This window comes from Quercus lobata, chromosome 7, assembly GCF_001633185.2.
Source record: "Quercus lobata isolate SW786 chromosome 7, ValleyOak3.0 Primary Assembly, whole genome shotgun sequence".
NCBI lineage: Eukaryota > Viridiplantae > Streptophyta > Magnoliopsida > Fagales > Fagaceae > Quercus > Quercus lobata.
In genome coordinates this window covers 26917725-26935113 of record NC_044910.1, presented here as the reverse complement: position 1 = coordinate 26935113, position 17389 = coordinate 26917725, and the positions used below count along the sequence as shown (strand labels likewise).

At 33.5% G+C, this 17389-nt stretch overlaps 2 protein-coding genes across 2 annotated transcripts; one reads left to right on the top strand and one right to left on the bottom strand.

Annotated features, from left to right (window-relative positions):
* The first annotated feature begins 723 nt into the window (after positions 1–723).
* LOC115952220 (agamous-like MADS-box protein AGL61) lies at positions 724–1606 on the top strand. Its single transcript, XM_031069299.1, has one exon. It carries the CDS (start codon positions 882–884, stop codon positions 1380–1382), a length of 501 nt encoding a protein of 166 aa, XP_030925159.1. The 5' UTR covers positions 724–881; the 3' UTR covers positions 1383–1606.
* Positions 1607–8935: 7329 nt separating this feature from the next.
* On the bottom strand, positions 8936–13620 carry LOC115953379 (L10-interacting MYB domain-containing protein-like). Its single transcript, XM_031071007.1, has 5 exons — positions 13379–13620; positions 10788–11128; positions 10569–10707; positions 10079–10437; positions 8936–10001 (listed from the first exon to the last, which is right to left on the bottom strand). Exons 2-5 carry the CDS (start codon positions 11118–11120, stop codon positions 9273–9275), a joined length of 1560 nt encoding a protein of 519 aa, XP_030926867.1. The 5' UTR covers positions 11121–11128; positions 13379–13620; the 3' UTR covers positions 8936–9272.
* Positions 13621–17389: the final 3769 nt, after the last annotated feature.

Below are 17389 nucleotides of genomic sequence, written 5' to 3'. Positions count from 1 at the left end.
TTAAGGACTTTTTTTTTTCTATTTTTAGTTTGTTTTGATTATTCAAAAAAGTTCAAAAACATTGAAAATTTGCAAAAGGACAAAAATATTTTATTTTGTCTTGTTTTATTATTTTTTTAAGGTGTATTACATGAATTTTAATATCTCTCTCTTCACTTAGAACATGCTTAATATTGTGGAGAAACTTGAAAGTATGTGTAGCATAACTTAGTGCATGACTATTTTGAGATAAATGCAAATTGTGATGTCAAATTGTCAATTGTATAAAAGTCATATATATATGCACTTTATTTTTTGCTTTAGCACATGCACACTTGTTGCTCGTTATTAAACTCTCTTTGAGGTAAATTTTATAAAATGAATATTCATTAAGAACCTTGAGTTTTTAAGTCAAGTATTGATACGTGTCTTGAAAAATTCTGTAGTTTTCACACTAGTTAAAAAAATAATGGAAAGGGCTAATCTAGGTAGTTTTTTAGGAAAAAATGGGTAAATTGTACACTTTTTTCCTATTATATACTCATTAATGTCAGTGCTCTAATGTGTAGCAAATTTGTAAATTTAAGTAATTAAACACTCACTAATGTGGGTTATTTTTAGACTAAAATAGATAAATAATTTATTCTATTATACGCCCATTGATTTGAGTGATTTATAGTACTCGTAAAATCTTTAACTTGCAAGGCACGCCGTGTACACGCTGCAAACAATTGAAGAAACTGGAAACTGAAGCCTAAGGTGAAATATAATAAGTCCTTTACCAATATATAAAAGTCGGTAAAACCTACTTAGTTTCCTCTCTTACAATATCACAAAGGGCATTCCTTTTTCCTTTAGGTTTCCTTGTACGTGGGGTTTCTCTGTTTCTCTCTCAAAAAAGTATGGCTGAAAACAATGAAAGTAAGCGGCCATCTGGGCGGAAGAAGATCGAGATGAAGAGAATAGAGAAGCATTCGAGGCGAATAGTGACGTTCTCGAAGCGGCGCAAGGGTCTTTTCAAGAAAGCCGCCGAGCTTTCCGCCATGTGTGGTGCCCATGTCGCTGTCTTCGTTTTCTCTCCGAAAGACAGACTCTACACCTTCACTCACCCAACTGCTGACTCTGTTATCGACCGCTTCTTAAGCCAACACAACAACAACAACCCAGAGGGATCATCATCATCAGCTTGTAATCAGATTCTTCAGTCTGAGTGGGAAAAGTCCATAGACAACATGGAGTTGGAGGAGCTTGAGGGTTACATGGCGGCCATGTTAGAGTTCAAGAAAGAGGCATACATGGAGCAGCTGGTTGACGAGACCGATATCCGGACAATGGTTACTAGAGAGTTTTTCCCTTTGCGTCCGATCGAGAGGCCTGATGTTAATAACGATTATGAAAGATGATAAAACTTGGAGTTTTGGTTCCACTTTGATTTGCTGCTCCTGCTTTTGGCTTTCTTTCATGGGTGAAGATAGAAGGAGGGGTTTCCTTAATTTTCTTTGTTCTTTTCTTTTCCTTTTTTTTCTTTGTCCTCTCGAATTGGTGAGGCAATAATGCAGTTGGGTTTGAGTTTTCTTTAACATTCTTTGTTTTAATTTTTGAACTATCATTTTTCATGGATGCTAAACAAGCATAGACAGCAGTAGCTGCTTAAATAATATGTGGTTCTTAAGTAGCCCCTATTTTGGCTTTCTTTCGTGGGTGAAGTATATATAGAAGTAGGGTTTTGCATAATTTTCCCTTTTTTTTTTTCTTTTTTCTCTCGGATTAGTGATACAATGCTTAGTAGGGTTTGAGTTTATTTATTTATTATTATTTTTTTTTTTATATTCTTGGTGTTCTTTAATATTCTTTGATTTGGTTTAATGACTTATAATTTTTCTTGAATTAGTGATGCAATGCTTAGCAGGGTTGACGGATAATTTTTCTTTAATACTCTTTGTTTTCTTTAATTTTTAGGCAATGGCCCAGAAATAGAATATCTTATATTTCTTTGTCTAGTATTGCAAAAAATGTTTCAAAGAAAAAAAGTATTGCAAAGAATAATAATAAAAATGAAAAAGGCCTCTAACCTAGCGATATACCTCTTCGATCTATTGGTCAATAGATTGTTTTGTTATTAAGGCCCAAAAATTTAATGAATAAAAATTATTTTAAAAATATATTATGCTCTTTTTGAATGGTGTGCATTCTATTAATATGTTTTACTATATGTATGCATAGTTTAAAAGTGTAAAATTTTTTCAATCTTCCAAAAATTTTACCTCTCCTTTTTCTTTATCAAAATTAAAATTAGAATGAATAGTATTCTAACTCTAAACTCAACATCTGGTGTGTAAATTAAACCTCTGCATAGGGAATCAAGTTGAAACTTGGACCTAAACCAGTTAGAGACTCTCAACCTCTCCATCTTCAACCCACTAGGTTGACAGGGGCGGCTTGATGCATTTGGGGCCTAATGCGAAAATTGATCATCTTATTTTAAATGCAAAATTACTACTAATTAACATGAACTACATAGAATTTTTTCTTTTTTTACAAATTTTATAGACAGAAAAAATTTGACAAAATTTTTATACTTGTTGATGTGGTAGATTGATAGTGGTAAGTAAAACAGAGGTGTTAGTGGTAGACTTAGATGAAAACTAGTAAAAGATTGCTTATTAAACTCTTATTATTATTCTTTTTTTTTTTAGAAGTGGAACATTCACAATATTTTTTACAACAAATCCTAGATTTTAAATTGCTTTTTGTTTTTTATTTGAAAATATCACTATAATTATTTTTTTGTCATCAACAATAGGCTGTAACAACCTGCTACTTAGCATTAGTTGTAAAAGTGTTGTGAAAAATATTGTAGACGTTACATTTTTCTCTATTTTTTTATTTATTTTTCATCTAATAAAAAAATTAATTAATTTATTGATTATAAATAACCCAATTTGTTAAAATTTGGGGGCCTTTTTTTTACTTGGGACCTTAAGCGGCCGCATTTCTTGCTCCACCATTTAGCCGGCCCTGTAGGTTGAGTTGTACTCCTTAGCCTGAACAACAATTCCACGTTAGGACATTGAGTCCACGATATATTAGACTTATTAATTTATAAAAATATTTGTATCATAAATCAAACATGTCTTAGTTCTAAAGCATTTATATTTGTATGCAAGATTGCAAGTACATGAATATGAAAAGATTTATAAATTGTAATTCTTATTTCGAATGGGATAAAAATTCAAGCACTCTATTTTCTTGGTGATTAATTCTTGGCGCATGGCTTTGAGCATCCATCAACACAATCAGCTACTTTCTTTCCATCTGTCCCCCCCCAAAAAAAAAAAAAGACAAAAAAAATTAGTTTTTGTAGACTTCATTAACAGCTTAGCTCATAGAGAAACGTATAATAAGTTCTATCACACACAAGATGAAAAAAAATTAAAGAGAAGTTAATAGTGTTTACCAGGGTTTCCTATGGTGCTAATATTAGTGCATGAATAGGTTGCACAACCAAGCTCACAAAAGTATTGGGAGTTTATGCCAGTGGAGGGAGGTGTTATGCAATCTTTAGTGCATTTAAAACCACATAGGAGGATATTTCTTGTTTGGATGAAACAAAGAATAAAGCAACCTGTATAGCAATCCTGGAAAGAAGCAGTGGATTGCTCTACAAGCATCCCCAAGAGCAAACAAAGCATCACAACTGACCCAACTCTTTTCTCCATCTTTCTTTCACTTGTGAGAATGACAAACGTTGATACTAAAGTAGAGTCAAGAGTGTGAGTGCCTCCTTCATCCAGCAAGGACTTAATATAGATTTCTGATAAGTTTTTACATGAATAAACGTTACAAATGGAAATTGAGTAATGAAATTTACAAAATTAAATGCAAGAATCTACATAGATTTAAATTGATGGATATTGTGCATCTCACTTTAAAAGGGATGTCCATTATGATGGACATCTCCCATAATATTTGCAAATTTGGGCACTAATTAATTAGCATTTCTTTTCTCTACAAAGATTTTCTATGGCCACAATAAAATTTTACAACTTTTTCATAATAAAGTGAGCTAACAACTTATCATATGTCAAAATAAAATAAAATAAGGTCACATCCGGATCCACCACTACTCAAAATGACCTAGCCGATCAAAGTAATCTAATTGGACCAAGTGGCTTCTTTGTTGCCTATTCCAATTAAATATTTAATGTGGGTTACGATTAGTTCAATTGGTAAAATATTTTGTCATCAAAATAGAAGATTAGGAGTTTTGAACATGTCTACTCCAAAAACCAATTGATGTCTTAGCATGATGATAATGAAAAATCATTATGAAGCAGACACCACGGGTTAATATTCAATTGTATCTATAAATATAAAAAAATAAAATTAAAAAAAAAGGAAGGTAATTACACTCTTCTCCCTTAAAATTTAGGAGAGTAACAACCCACCCCAAACCTAAAGGGAAAAAATACTTCTCTACCTTGAGAGTTGAGATTTGAAGAAAACCACATCTCCCCTTCCCCCCTTCGTCAATATTAGTAATAGAATATTTCAAATTTTAAAAAGATTCTCTTTAGCAAAGTTTAACCATAATCAATAATAAAAAAAGTCAACGTTTATACTTAATATTCTCAATTCTATTTGGTATGTAAACAAGTCGACTTTTATTTATTTATTTTTGAAAAAAGTTGACTTAGGTGCGGTTTGGATTCAGCTTATTTAAGTCTGCGTTTTGCTCTTTCACGTTTTTTTTTTTTTTTTCTCGTACCAGAAGTTAACTCTGATTGGGGACAGACCTACCAGTGGGTCCCGTGCACAATGCACAGGACCCACTAGCACCTTGAACGTCCACCCATTAGATTGAAATGGCACTGTTTGTGGGTCCCGTGAATTGTTCACGGGACCCACAAACATCTTTTTTTATCCAAATTTTAATTAAAAATGGATCCCACAGTACTATTCACACATTTAAAAATTATTTTGCTATAGTATTTTCAGTTTTCAATTTCAGCAAAAATAAATTGTATCCAAACGGACCCTTAGAGTCCGTTTGGATACTGCTTATTTTGCTAAAAACTAAAAACACTGTAGCAAAATAATTTTTAAATGTGTGAATAGTACCATGAGACCTATTTTTAATGAAAGTTTTGTTGAAAAAAGAGGTTTGTAGGTCCCGTAAACAGTGCACAGAACCCACTAGAACTCAGTTAACGCTCTTCTAAAAAAAAAAAAAACATGAAACGCTAGATGTAGACGTGAAACTCCAGTATCCAAACGGATACTTAAATTAAAATCTGAGCTACATATTCAACTGATATTATTCAAGTTTGAATTGCCAAACATAAATGCTTACCATCTCAATATGCTAAGGTTTGGTTCCTTATTAATCTTACTTAGTAAAACTATAAGTCAACATATATATATATATATATATATATATATAAAACTGAGTTATGTATTCAACTAATATTATTCAAGTTTCAATTGCCAAACATATATAGATACTTACTATCTCAATATGCTAAAGTTTGGTTGCTTATTAAGCTTACTTACATATTTATATAATTTTTTACATCTTTTTTCTTCAATTAGTTTGGTGTTTCATCTTTGGACAATGGAAAAATGCTACAGCCAGGGAAGAGCACGAACTCCAGAAATACAACATTTTCCGTAATTCATTTGTGACTTTTACTATAATTGCAACTCTTGAATTCTATAAAATTATTTATTATACAGCAAAGTCATACAAATTACAAATGCTTTAAAATTTTAAATGATTTCAATTTCAAAGTTTTTTAATTCAATGCATTTTTTCTATTTCAATTTGCATTGATTCTCCCCAAAAAAAAAATCAATATTTGCATTGATCGAATTTCTAAAAAGTATGCCAATTATATGGTTTAGGATTTCTATAGTTCCTACAGGAACTTCGCTTATGGTCCTTAAAATCTTAACTATCCTTTGTTTAATAAATGGTTCAAATTTTGCTACGTCCTCAATAGTGCTAGACAATAATGTTGGTTTCAAAATTGATAACAAGGAAAAATATGAACCATTCTTATAACCATGGACCGTAAGGATTTTCAATCCTTAACTTTTTTACATCCTTTTTCTTCAATTATTTTGATTTATTTCCTTAATAAAGGGAAGCCAAATGGTTCTTATAACATAAAATAAAAATAAAAAATAAATAAAAGTTCTTATTACTCACCAAATATATCCTAGTTATTTCAACATTGGCTTCAAATGCCTAGAGTATAGTTGTAACTCAATTGATTTTTTTGGTGTTTTTAATAGAAACATTCAAAATTCAAATTTCCCACTCGAAACTATTAAATTATCAAATAAATAAATAAATAAAAATAAAAGCTTTGGCTTCAAACATGGTTCGCGAGTCCATTATAAATTTATATTAAAATATGTTAAAGAATTATTTTTATAATTCATGTATAATACTCATTATATTTAAGAATTAGTAATATTACATGCCATTAAAAAAAAGGGGGAAATGTGAAAATTTATGTTTGATAATTCTGTATACGAATATATAGATTGTTTGAATATGCTCACGAATATATATATATATTTTTTTAATTTTGTGTGTATCATTAAACTTACTTTTGTGTTTTTTTGTTTTTGTTTCAACCTTTCCTAAAGAAACTAACTATAAATTACCAAGACCCTTGTGTTTTAATGGCATTACTCGGAAGAAATTAAAAAAAAAAAAAAGGATCCATATAAATTCTCTTTTTATTAATAATTAGTGCCTCACATATTCAACAAAAGATATTAATAAACCTATATAAAATTGAAACTTAGAAATGAATAGATGTACCTCATTAAACTCATGACAATAAATTCGTATTTTGTCATTAAAAAACACTATACTTTTTCTTAAATAGAAAAAAAAAAAAAAAACAATAAAAATAACTAAACAAATAATTAAAAGTTTTGCTAAGGTGAAAAGCTAAATGAGAAATGTTTTTATTTTCTTTTTAAGAATGCGCCACATGACAAAACTATAGACTATCGTAGCTTGGAATAAAACATGTGGAACAAAATTATTAGTTGGGAACTTGAAATAAGATAGATAGATAGATATATATATATATATATATATATATATATATATATTTATTGGACACATTTTATTTTGAAGGACCAACTACAAATTTAAGAGACCAAAATCGAATCATAAATTTAAAAGATAAAATCAAAACCAATCCTACATTTAAGGGTCCAAAATTGAAATGACCCCAAGGATAAAATTGTTTCCTTTTTCAAATTTTTGGGACCAAATCCAAACCATTTACGGGCTCTACTTTGTAGGAAACAACAAATATGTTTCATGCAATTCAAAAAAAAAAATTTTCTTTCGAGAAAGATACAACTCAAATTTTTAACATGTAATTTTGAAAATTTTAATATAAAACTTTCTCATGCATGGCACGGGTTAACAAGTGGTAAATATAAAATTTGGAAGACTCAAAAAATAAATGTCTATTAGGAATAGTCAATCACATTCTTACAACCATACCACGTTTTTCTTGATTTTAATCTCTATTTTCTAATGTATCCTTTTACTTCCCCATCCTACCCAATGAATGGTTTTTTTTTTTTTTTTTCCTCTTGGTATATCCCCCTTTTTAAGATTAAAAAAAAAAAAAAATTGTTTATTCATACTCTAGAGTTTGTCCCGAACCAATATATACCTGATATAACCTTCTTTTTCTTCCCTTTCCCCACAACCCCCTTTTCTCTGTAGTTTGTCCTAAAACCCATAGCCTCTTTCTTTCTTTCTTTCTTTATCTTGATCTTTGTAATTTCTCCCGAAATTCATAACTTCTTTTCTTTTCTTTATTTAGCTCACTTTCTTTAAGAAAATACAAAAAAGTTCACTTATGAAAAATATAATATTAGTAGTATGTATTATATAAGGGTAAAACTTAGGTACAGTACCTTATGTACAGTATCTTAGGTACCCTTTCTAAATTGCAGACACCTGTCCAATTAAATGACTCAGTTAACGGAAGTTAACACTTAACACATCTTTTTTTTTTTCACCGTCTCTTTCAGATCTCCCACAGTCAAATTTCTCACAGATGTGTTGAACCCATTATTAGAAAACCCAGGAGAAAAGAAAACCATCAATCCTCTTCGACTTTTCGCACTCAAAGAAGGAGAAATTTGGCTTAAGTGAAGTTTCAAAAAGAATATCATTGAAACGTCCTAGCATTCTTTAGAGGGAAAATCTGGTGCAAAGAATGAGTTCAAGTGTAAATACAGGAAATAAAGAAGACGAACAAGTCAACCTCGTAAACCAACATTCATTCACCACGTGAACCAAGAATACAACCAGATCTGGCTTTGCATCATAATGAAAATAATGGGATTAATGGAGAAGATTGCCCTTTGTCCTTCTTTGTTTGATTTCGTTGAGAAATTTGAGAGTTTAAGTGTGAGAAGTCAAATACTGTTGAAGGATTGTCAATTTAAAGAAACCATTGGATTCTTCTGAGATTGTGCAGGAAAAATCTGAGTTTTGTTGTCGATGTGATGCACACAAGCCAGTCCCTTCGCCATTATTTGCTTGGTTTTGATTAGAACTCAGAGAGTTTGGGTTTGAGAAGCATAATGGTCATTGGGTTCTTTTGAGTTCTGGCTTTTGAGATTGTGCGTGAGAAGTTTCAAGTTTGAGAAGCTACAGATTTTCTCATTGAAAGAGAGAGTGAAAAAAAGTAAAAAGAAAAAAAGAAAAGAAAAAGAAAGACAGCGTTAAACTTCCGTTAATTGAGTCATTTAATTGGACAGGTGTCTGCAATTTAAAATGGGTACTTAAGGTACTGTACATAAGGTACTGTACCTAAATTTTGCCCATTATATAATGGTTAAAAATAGTACAATTGTGTACATTTGTAAAGCACAAAAAATTTATATAAAATGCTATTTCATATGATTAGTTGATCACTAGATTGTCATATTATCCATTAATATTATCTAATAATAATTGCTATCAAATTTACTACATTAAATGTTAAAAAAAGAAAAGGAAAAAAAAAATGTCATTTGCTTCAGTCTAAATCGCTTGTGCTTTGCACCAAGACTCCAAAAAGCCTTTGTGTGCGCATACTCATGCGAAAATCTGTACCTCTGTCTCTGTGCCAGAAAAGAGAGATTGGGGATGCTTGGTGCCCAAAATTAGCATGACCCAGAAAATCTGACCATGAGTTTGTAATACATACTTTCCACCCCTACATGGGGAAGGGGGAAAGAACCAAAGAAAAAATCAGCCACTAAGGACGGAGCTTCCTCATTAACCACTTCTTTCGCAGAGGGGCATCCAATGCTAAAAACATCCTGGCTCTTTTCTCATCCTCCAAGAAGTCACAGGCATCCAGTAACAGATCATCATCCATGTCTGGTATAGCCTGGAGCACATCAATCACGTCCTCTGTCGATATAGAGTTCTCTTGCTTTTGTTTCTTTGTTAATGACGTAACTGCAACTGCCATTTCCCTTAGAACATCAGCCATACCATCTTGAATTCTTCTTGCCTTTTTAGACAGTGGAAAAGTTTGAGGCATGTCAGGCTGAAGCCTCTTCTGTTGTTCACTAACATTCCTATCACCTCCTGAATGTAATGCTGCTTCGTTTTTTCTGGATGAATGATGCTTCTTCTTACCAACACCAGAATCTAATGCTTCCTCAACTTTTCTAATTGAATGATGATGCTTCTTATTAACGCCTGCTTCTAATGCTTCCTCGTCTTTTCTGGATGGATGGTGCTTCTTATCACCACTTGAATGCAATGCCTCTTTATGAGCATTGTCTGTGACATCTTTGTTATCAATAAGCACAGCTTTTCCGTTGATATTCTTCTTCCCTGGGGCTTCCTCCACAAGATGTGACTTGCAAGATGGTGTATTGTTTTTCGTAGTTGTAGCTTCATTACCACATATAATGGACATCTCAGAATAGTATGGCATTACTTTATTTCTGAACATCCTAAAGTTGTGATGTGCCTGCATTTACAAAATGTAAGCTACTTGATGCAGAATTTGTTGAAATAACAAATTAGATAATGACAAAACCTTTGTACCTTGAGATACTTGTTCCAGACCCGATCATCACCTACCACTTTTTGTTGTGTTTCATCCCAACTGAATCCCTTTTGAGTAAGTAGCATCTTTATGCTACTGTAATGCCTCCTCAAGATATTATAACGATTTTTCAAGACCACCTTACCATACTGGAAGCCAAATTTAGTATTAAATGACATAATCATGTGTGCCCACGCTTTCTTCTTAAACATACGGCCAATTTTGTTCCCTTTATGCACCTGGTCCAACATTAGTTCTACAAAAAATTGGTCCATGGTCTGTGACCAGTCGATTTTTGAATGATCATCACTAGAGGAGGTTTTGGGAGTTTTAGGAGTTTTAACATCTGTTGGTTTTGCTGCAAATTTTGAGAACATGTAACAACAAATAAATTTGCAGGCTGTTTGCAGACATAAATTAAGTAGGTAGGAAACAAGTACTATTAAATATCGCAAAACTTGAAATTGATGAATAATCTGTATTCAATACCTTCATCGTTTTTTTCAAAGTCTACGTCAAAACATGAAAGACTGTATCTTCCATCAGCAACTGCATGCCCACATATTATGCACAACTCATTATAGTGTGGCAGAACTCTAGTTTTGTATGTTACCATATCCAGGTGGGCCTGCATGTAGCATGTGCAAGCTAATTGCATTTTGAAATTTCAAATACGTAGTTATGAATGGTTTAGGAAGAATTGTGTACCTTGATGAACTCAGCCCATACATTATCATCAGCTATTACCATATGCAGTGTTTCATCCCACTTGAACCCACTTTGATCAACAAGCATCTTTATCTCATTGTATTGCTTCCTAAATCGTTTGTATCTGTTTTTCAGAACATCTGTATCATACTTAAATCCAAATTTAGTATTAAACTGTGAAATCATCTCAGCCCATGCTTGTTTGCTAAATACATGTCCGGTTTTATTCCCTCTGCGTACTTGGTCTAGCATTTGGTCAATAAAATATTGGTCTTGGGATGGAGTCCAATTAGCCCTCAAACTATCATTGATTATAAAGGAATCATCATCCATTTCCTCACCTGCAATTCAAGGAGATCTGCAAATTAAGCACATGCTTCCAAAATACAATATGCTTAGAGATATATTAGAGTCATGATAGTCATACAGGCCATATGAACAACACTGTAATTGTAATACAAATTCAGCACCTGATTCATTGTCTAATTAGCAATTCAATATTATTATTCCCTGGTCCACGTGAAACAATAAATATTTTTAAGTCATGCTTATTCCTCTTGCTTCTACTATTTATAAAAAATAAAAAATAAAAAATAAAAAAATAAAAAAAAAAAGGCAGAAAAAGCAAGTTTCGCCCATTCTTGCTATTTTTTTTCTTGTTGAAAGTACTCCAGAATCATATTATGATGGTCAACATGTTATTTAATAGACTATAGTTCCAGATATCACAAAAGGTAGTTCCCCAACTGGCACCAAACCTACTAGTGCATCTCATCTCACTGTTATGATCACTTATTGATTATTCCACTCAGTAAGCGAGAAAGTGAGAGACCATGGATAAAAATAGTAACATGCACCAACCCAAAAGGTGGTAACTGCATGAGATAAGTTTAATAAGTAGAGACTTGGTCAAAAACAAAAAACAAAGGCATACTTCATATATTCTTGGATCAATATGAGATTCTTTTGAAAAGGAACCTAATACAGGGGAACTATAAAAGGCTTTTTGGGAACTTGACATAACTTTACTAATTAATGTATATTTGCTATCAACCCATCAAAGAAATAAATGGTGTGTGTAACTGTGTATCTAATAGAAACATGGGACATACATTCAAGCATTAATATGTAGATGATGACATCAATTTCTGTCAAATGTAGAAATGTATTTCTGTCAAATGTAGAAATGTAGATATCAAGTAAAACAAATGTAGATACTGGATAACCTAATAGGACAACATAATCTGAAATAGGGGACAGACTTTATCCTATATTCCTACATAATCAAATTTACAGGAATTTTTTTTTCATCACTCTTCTATGTCCTGATGCTACTGCATACAAAATGCTTTTTCTTTTTTTTTCTTTTTTTCTGATTAGCCATACAAAACACATCCCAAAGTATACACTACATCTCTTGTGTAATAATGTAAAATCTTTTATATTTTTCTCAGCAACTTTTGCTACTCACCTATCGATATATAAATTAGTACCACTTTCCCTAAAACAAGTTATTTATGGTACCCACTTGCATGGTGCAAAAACATCACATTCACTCATTGTCCAAGAAACTTCTTGGGAAAAGATTGGATAATGTTTCGATGTTTGGAATTGAGTTTCTGTTAATGTAAATATTTCTATGTGATTGGTAACATTAGTAGGCACATTTTTCAGAAAATCCTTTTAAGCTATTGCAATTTTGTTTATTCCTGGTAGCACTCAATTGTGTCAAATCCTATAACCATTGACTAGAGAGCAAATCACACAGTTGGAATAATGAGAACTATAGAATTTAAAAAATATATAAAAATTTCTTGGCCAGATAGCCTCTCAGCTAAATCATTCAACCTTTCAAATTTCTACCAACATTGAGGATTTCAAACTCGGACTTGCAAATTTGCTAACTAAACCACACAAGGGCATTTTGATCTTGTATTTTCAAGAAATGAAGAGAGCAGAGTAAACCCAAAACTTATCTGAATTTCTACATTGTTTAGTCTAACTTAATTGATATCTAACTATTATACAATTTTCAGCTCTAACTCAAGACTCTGAGCTTGGCCTTAAGACAAATTCGATTTTTTTTCCCCCAAAATTATATTAACATGAATGAATAATTGCCCAGAATGAGAAACCAAACATTTAGCCCCTATGTTCAATTCAATTCAATTCTCATTGAATAAAAGTGACCCTTTTTGCACTAACCCTCCAAACAGACAAAATTACCAAACACTAACCCCACCATTTAGTGGGTGAAAACTATCTGTTCGGTTTCTAAGAAAAAAAGGAGAAACTTTTGTCATTCTACACTTTCTTTAATATTTCCCTCAATTTCTCAGTAGCCAAACAGGACACACAAGGCAAATATGAATTAAGAAATTAAGAAATAGTTTCACAAGTCCAGCCAATCATGTCAACAATATATGAATTTCTTATTAGTTTACAAAACTGAGAGTATGATTAAACAGCAATGCTCGTGTTTGGATGCCAAAAAAAAAGTGTTGGAATTTACAAGCAATCAAAAAACAGATAAAGCAAATGAATAGAAAAGAGAAAAGCATTTAAAAATTTAAAGAAAGAAGAAGAGGTACCTCAAATTCTTTGGCACAGAGGAAGAAGAAGGACCGGTAAAGGTAAAAGCTTGTGGGTGGCAAAAAGATAAGGAATAGGATTATCCCAGAATAGGAGAAGAGTTTGGTATTGTTTGGTTGTTTGGTTGAGATTGGTTTACCTACTACCTAAATCCCTACGATACAGTACACTCGTGAGTCGTGACTCATCGCCATCGGGTAACTTTTGCCTTTTGGTACAAATGACATGACATGGAGTCATGAATGATGGATGTAACGAATGGGATCCTTGGTCTTTGTTTTTGGTTGCTTGTCGTTTAATATTACCATGACTTGAGATTTAGGCTGTGTTTGGTGTGCGTAAAACCATTTTTGGAAAATATTCTATTTTTCGAAAATACTATTTTCCGGAAAGAAAAACGTTTTCATGTGTTTGGCTGTCACAAAATTCATTTTACGGAAAATTAATTTTGGTGTTTGGTTCATTTAAACATTTTACCAGAAAATGCATCAAATCTGGCAAAACGCTCGTCCGATGAGCGTCCGACAAGCGGCTCGATCGACGATCGCGATCGCGCCGCTCGATCGACGATCGCACAGCGCGATCTCATCGATCGCGATCGTGCACTACACCGCTCGTAGGCGCGGTGCGATCGTCGGACGAGCGACACAATCGTCAATCACGCCGCTCGTCGGCGCGGCACTGCGCGATCTAGGCTCTCTCTTCTCTCTCTCTCTCTCTCTCTCTCTCTCTCTCTCTCTCTTTTTCCGGAAGTGATTTGAAGTGAAAATGAGGGGAGAAAATGATTTCCGGGTCAAAGGTGAAAATATTGGTCAACCGGAAGTCATTTTCCGGAAAATGATATTTTCCGTGACAGCCAAACACTCCGGTTTTACGGAAAATGATTTCCGGAAACAGTTTTCACCCAATTCAAACACAGCCTTATTGTATGGAAAAGGTTTGGTTCCGAATTTGGGTTCCCATGGGAAAATTACATGTGTCCTGTGAAATGTATGGCTGGTTTGATTGGTTGGGTTGGATTTAAGCGAGAGTTATGTACATTTCATATAACAATGACAAATATCATCTTCTTATTAGTAGTTGAAGCCATATTTTGTCTTTATTTTATTTCTTTTATAAAATTATTAAGAAATTTTTTTTACTCCAAATATGTTTGAAACTCTCTTGCTCAAATCTATAATGTGACGATTGAGAGGACTATTCATGTTAAATTTTAATCACATGACTTTTTCAATAAGTTATATAACTTGTTTAAATAATACATATTAATAGTTTTATAAATTGCCACATAATAGGTTGGAAAAGATAGCTCAAAACATGTTTAGAAGTAAACTTTGTCTACTTATTGATACAATTAATTAAAAATCATGGGTAAGATATATAAATGATTTTTTTTTTTAGAATCATTATAGTGAAATGGATTCCATAATAGGAATTACCTGTTTCTTTTTCTTTTATTAACGGCGGAAATATATTTTTGATCCCTACATTTTGTCCCTATTTCTATTTTTGTCCCTACTTTTTAATTTTATTGCATTTAGCCCCTAAAGTCAAAAAGCAATCTCATTTTAGTCCCTATCATCATCTCTTTAATGGAAATTGTCTACTTGGCAAATGGAGTGCACTATTGGCATAATATATGCTAACATAGCTATTAAAATAATATTTCAAAAATTTTATTTGGCATTTTAACAAATGCCACATCAGTAATTTAATTAAAAAAGAAAAGTTTAAAAAAAAAATTAAATTGTTGACATGGCATTTTTAAAACTAGGCTTTTTGATATTGCCAATGAGAACTGGATTTTTAATGTTTTTTTTTTTTTTTTTTGGTGAAAAAAAATGCTTCATTACAAACTAAGCAACAACAATACAATCCGAACAGACCCTATTACAAAACAACCCATTGAGGTCATCCTCAAAAACATCTATTAGGTCCACAGGCGGACTATCAAAGGTAGAGAAATCAGCATCTAGACAATAGCTCAATCTAGCAAGACTATCCGCACACCTATTCACCTGATGGAAGCAATGTTTAATACAAAACTGCGGAATGCGAGATATCAATAACTTGCAATCATCCAACAGAGGCGATATGACATTATTCACATAAGAATGATTATCTAAGGCATCCACAATAAACTTGGCATCAAGTTCAACTTCAAGAGCATTAATGTTAAGGTTGCTGCATAAAATAAGACCCTCCCTTAAACCCCATAGTTCGGCGGCAAAACTGTTGGTCATGCCAATACTCCTACTAAAACCAATAACCCATCTACCTGCATCATCTCTAATCACTCCTCCACAACCTGCCAAACCAGTGTTACCACAATAAGAGCCATCTGTGTTAAGCTTCCACCATCCTTGAACCGGCTTCTCCCATCTAATCCTCCTTAAAACTTTCCGGGTCATCAGCCTTGGAGAGGAAAGGCAACGAAAAAATTCCACTGCTTGGTTTATAATCACCAAATCAAGCTTAGGGTTCCTACTTTTGCCATTGAAGACCGCATTGTTTCTACTCTTCCAGACATTCCACACAGCAAAAGGAAAAACAACATTCCATGGAGGATGAGTAGCACCTAAACTGTGCTTAAATTTAGTATTTAACATCAGCCAATCTTGAAGGTTGCTACTCCAAAAGGCTTGATTAGAGGGTAAAATCCCCAACTGATTTCACAGGCCTCTTAAAAGAGGGCAATCTCTCAGGGCATGTAAAATGCTTTCAACTCCTTCCTGGCATAAAGGGCAATTAGTATCATGACTAACACCCCTCCTCTCATGGCAAACCTTAACTCTAATGCTGTTATAGGCGCACTTCCAAAGAAACGTTCTAATCCTTGGAAGAGTATTCACTTTCCAGATCCAACGAATTAGGAAAGGATCTATCCCTTCATCCCCCATGGCAATCCTATAAGCACTCTTCAAGTCAAAGGTGCCTTTAGGAGATCCTGACCAAGCCAACTTATCAACACCTCTACTCAACAAAGTCACTGGGGTTGCTTGAATCGACCTTCTAACCTCAATAGGAAGTTCAAAGGGAATCTTCCCCCAATCCCAACCAGTGTCTATCATAAAGTCTTTAACTTCTAGCTGGCTAGCCTCCCTCGTGATAGGACCCTGAATCAAACCTCTAAGAGAACCTCCATTAGTCCAATTGCTTTGCCACACATTAAGCCCACTATCCCTACCAACCATCCATCTGCTACCCTTATTGAAAGTGTCCATACCTTTTTTCATCGCAGCCCAAATGTGAGAACAAGGAAGCCTATTAGCATTGATAGCAACTCTTCTTCTCGGATTACAATATTTTAGATTCAAAACTCTAGCCCAAGGGGCCTCCTTTTCAGTATGGAACCTCCAATTAAGCTTAGAAAGGAGAGCTATATTCTTCCCCTTTGCAGATTGCAGCCCAAGCCCCCCTTCCTCCTTAGACTTTATCACCTTATCCCAACCAACCCAATGAATCTTCTTAGCAGCCTCAGAAGAACCCCACAGGAAATTTCGATTCAATCTATCTAACCCATTCAAAATTCTACCAGGCAACAAGTTACATTGCATAACATACGAAGAAACAACAGCTAAAGAGGCTTGAATGAGAACATTCCGCCCTGCCAAAGAGAGCATGTTAGTCTTCCAACCCAAAAGCTTTTGTTTTGCTCTATTAAGGATGAAGTTGTACTCCTGAGAAGAAGAGCCAGGATGCTTGAGAAGGAAGCCAAGATACTTCCCCAAGAAAGGAGTGGAAGTAAACCCCAGAATGTCACAAAGAGATTCCCTTGTGTCACGGTCTACATTTGGGGAGAAATACACCCTCGACTTAGCTTCACTCACTGATTGCCCAGATAACTCACAAAAATCATTAAGAACATCTCTAATGGCGGCGCAATTAACCCAATCTGCCTTAGCAAAAAGGATGAGGTCATCCGCAAAGAAGAGATGAGAGAATTCAGGACCACTTTGAGAGGTTTTAACTGGCTGCCAAGTCTTCATATTGCACTTCTCTTCTATTAA